Source organism: Quercus suber, unplaced genomic scaffold (assembly GCF_002906115.3).
Source record: "Quercus suber isolate HL8 unplaced genomic scaffold, Cork oak 2.0 scaffold_1276, whole genome shotgun sequence".
Taxonomy (NCBI): Eukaryota; Viridiplantae; Streptophyta; class Magnoliopsida; order Fagales; family Fagaceae; genus Quercus; species Quercus suber.
In genome coordinates this window covers 1-2,227 of record NW_027070668.1, presented here as the reverse complement: position 1 = coordinate 2,227, position 2,227 = coordinate 1, and the positions used below count along the sequence as shown (strand labels likewise).

The 2,227-nt window shown below is 35.3% G+C and overlaps 1 protein-coding gene across 1 annotated transcript; it reads right to left on the bottom strand.

Moving 5' to 3' along the window:
• Positions 1–1,824: 1,824 nt before the first annotated feature.
• LOC112041023 (uncharacterized) lies at positions 1,825–2,139 on the bottom strand. The gene has a single exon (XM_065769689.1). The coding sequence runs from the start codon at positions 2,137–2,139 to the stop codon at positions 1,825–1,827; it is 315 nt and encodes a 104-aa protein (XP_065625761.1).
• Between the last annotated feature and the right edge of the window lie 88 nt (positions 2,140–2,227).

The following is a 2,227-nucleotide window of genomic DNA, read 5'->3' as shown; positions in this document are numbered from 1 at the left end:
CCACATCAGCTCATCTATAATCTTTTAAAAAAAAAAAAATACCAATTTTACATATTCTAATATAAAAAACACCCATATCAGTTTTTGTAAAAATGTGCAAATATAAACCATAGCCATGTAAATGAATAGTAACCGTGCATATATGCACGGTTACTGTTCACCGTATAAATGACTTTTTTTTTTTTTTTTTTTTTTTTTAAATTTTATTTTAAATTTTCCCTCTCCTCTTTCTACTCTGACTCACCTCACTCTCTTTTTCTCATTTCCTTTCTCACATCACTCTCACCGATCAACTCTCTCTCAAAGCCAATCAACCTCTCTGATCCAACAATTTGATTAGCCTCTCCGATCAAATACAGCGGTGATTCTGACGGACCATGAAAACGTCAGACCATGATTCCAATCAGCCTCTGTCATCTCCGATCACATGAAAACGACCGGCTTTCTCGGCAGACCATGATCCGATGATCCAAGGCCTTGACTTAGTGAACGCCAGTGATTCCGACGGGTTTGTTCCATTTGATCGTTGATGGTGGCTAGTGGTTGGGTGTGGGTGATTTTGGGTTTGTGTTAGGTCTATAGCTTGATGGAGAAGACGGTTATTGACTGGGTGTGGGTGTGGCTCGACGGAGAAGACAAGTTTGTGAGTTTGTTCCAAAGGGAAGGAAATAGTAAAAAATGTAAAACGAATGAGTATTTTATTGAATAAATATGTAGAATAGATAAATTGATGTGGGTGTTTTGTAAAAGTGGATGTGTAAAATAGAAAAAGTAGGTTTTTTCTTGCAAAATAGACAAAAAATTTGCACGAGCTGATGTGGTTGCTTTAAGGGAGAGAATGTTATTATGTCTATAATTTGGAAAGGATTTAAAAAAAAAATATTCCTTCTATTCTAATTTGATTATCCTGTTTCAAAAAACTAATTTTTTAAGAGAATATCATTTATTGTCTTGTGTACGGTATAAAAATGTCTAAGTTTTCAAAACTACCCTTAAATAAATTTATCAAAAATAGCTTTGGAAATAAAGTAGAGACATAGTAGGAATATTAGTAAATTAATAGTTTTTAATTTTAAAAACAGAACAATATTTTGAGACATTCAAAAATGGAATAGAAAACAAACAAATTGTGACGTATATAATAATCAAATAAGAAATTAGGAATGGATTTTGTCACATTTATAGAATCTTTTAAAGGGTAGCGTCATTTATACAAATCTTTTGGAGAGTGCCATTGTGATAAATAAATATCCGGAAAGGTTATAATCCATTTTTTAATTTTTAATTACAGCACCTATCGGGCTCCACAAGAGCAATGTAGGAAATATGACACTTGATTATGGTATACTCAAGTCATTGGTAAAAGAATGTCAAGCCTTTAGATGGGGCCTTGAATGATGACACATTGTTGCAACCCAGAATATTTAAATCAAGCCTCTTATTTATTCCACGGACCATCTCCATACAATCTCCAAGCTTTTCAATCCTCATTATATAAATCATTATATAACAATACTTTTGTGAATGTGTGGCAAACCACTACTAAAGCCGCCCAATTATCATACAGCCACAAATATTCTCCCAGATCTCATTGTGCATATTCATCTCCTGAAATCCGTTCAACTTGTATCTCTGGGGCATCTTTTCTTCTCTAGGCAAGTAATTTATTCAACAACCAAAGAGAGATGCAATAAGTATAAGACATCACAAGGATGGTATATTTGGCCTTTCCTAAAGACTACATTGGACAATGTATATTGTTCTCAGTACTTTAATATATAAGTGATTGAAACTGGAATCCGAATATCCCGACCATGAAAAAAGCTAACTGCCCCTTTTAAATAACAATTGCTCTTCTGCTAATGTGGTGTTATCTCCAACAACTGAAACCCAACTCTCTGTAATCTTTTCCACTCTTCCATCTAAGATCTCCACCAACGTGAAGGCTCGCATTGTACCTTCAGACTCTGGTGTCAATACAGGAGTTTCATCATTCATGAAGCTTCTGTTTCCAGTTCCTTGTTCATTATTCAGTCTTTTAACCCTAGGAACAATAGCCCCATTCAGGTATATAGTGTTGTCATCCCCAACCACAATCATTTTCCGGAGACCCTTCCTATATGCCAGCTCCTTGTGCATGTGACCAAACACGACCAGTGGGACGCATGATTTGCCAGTCTCTTTTAGGAGGGATATTGCCTGTTCTAGATCTGGACCACGAGAGAAT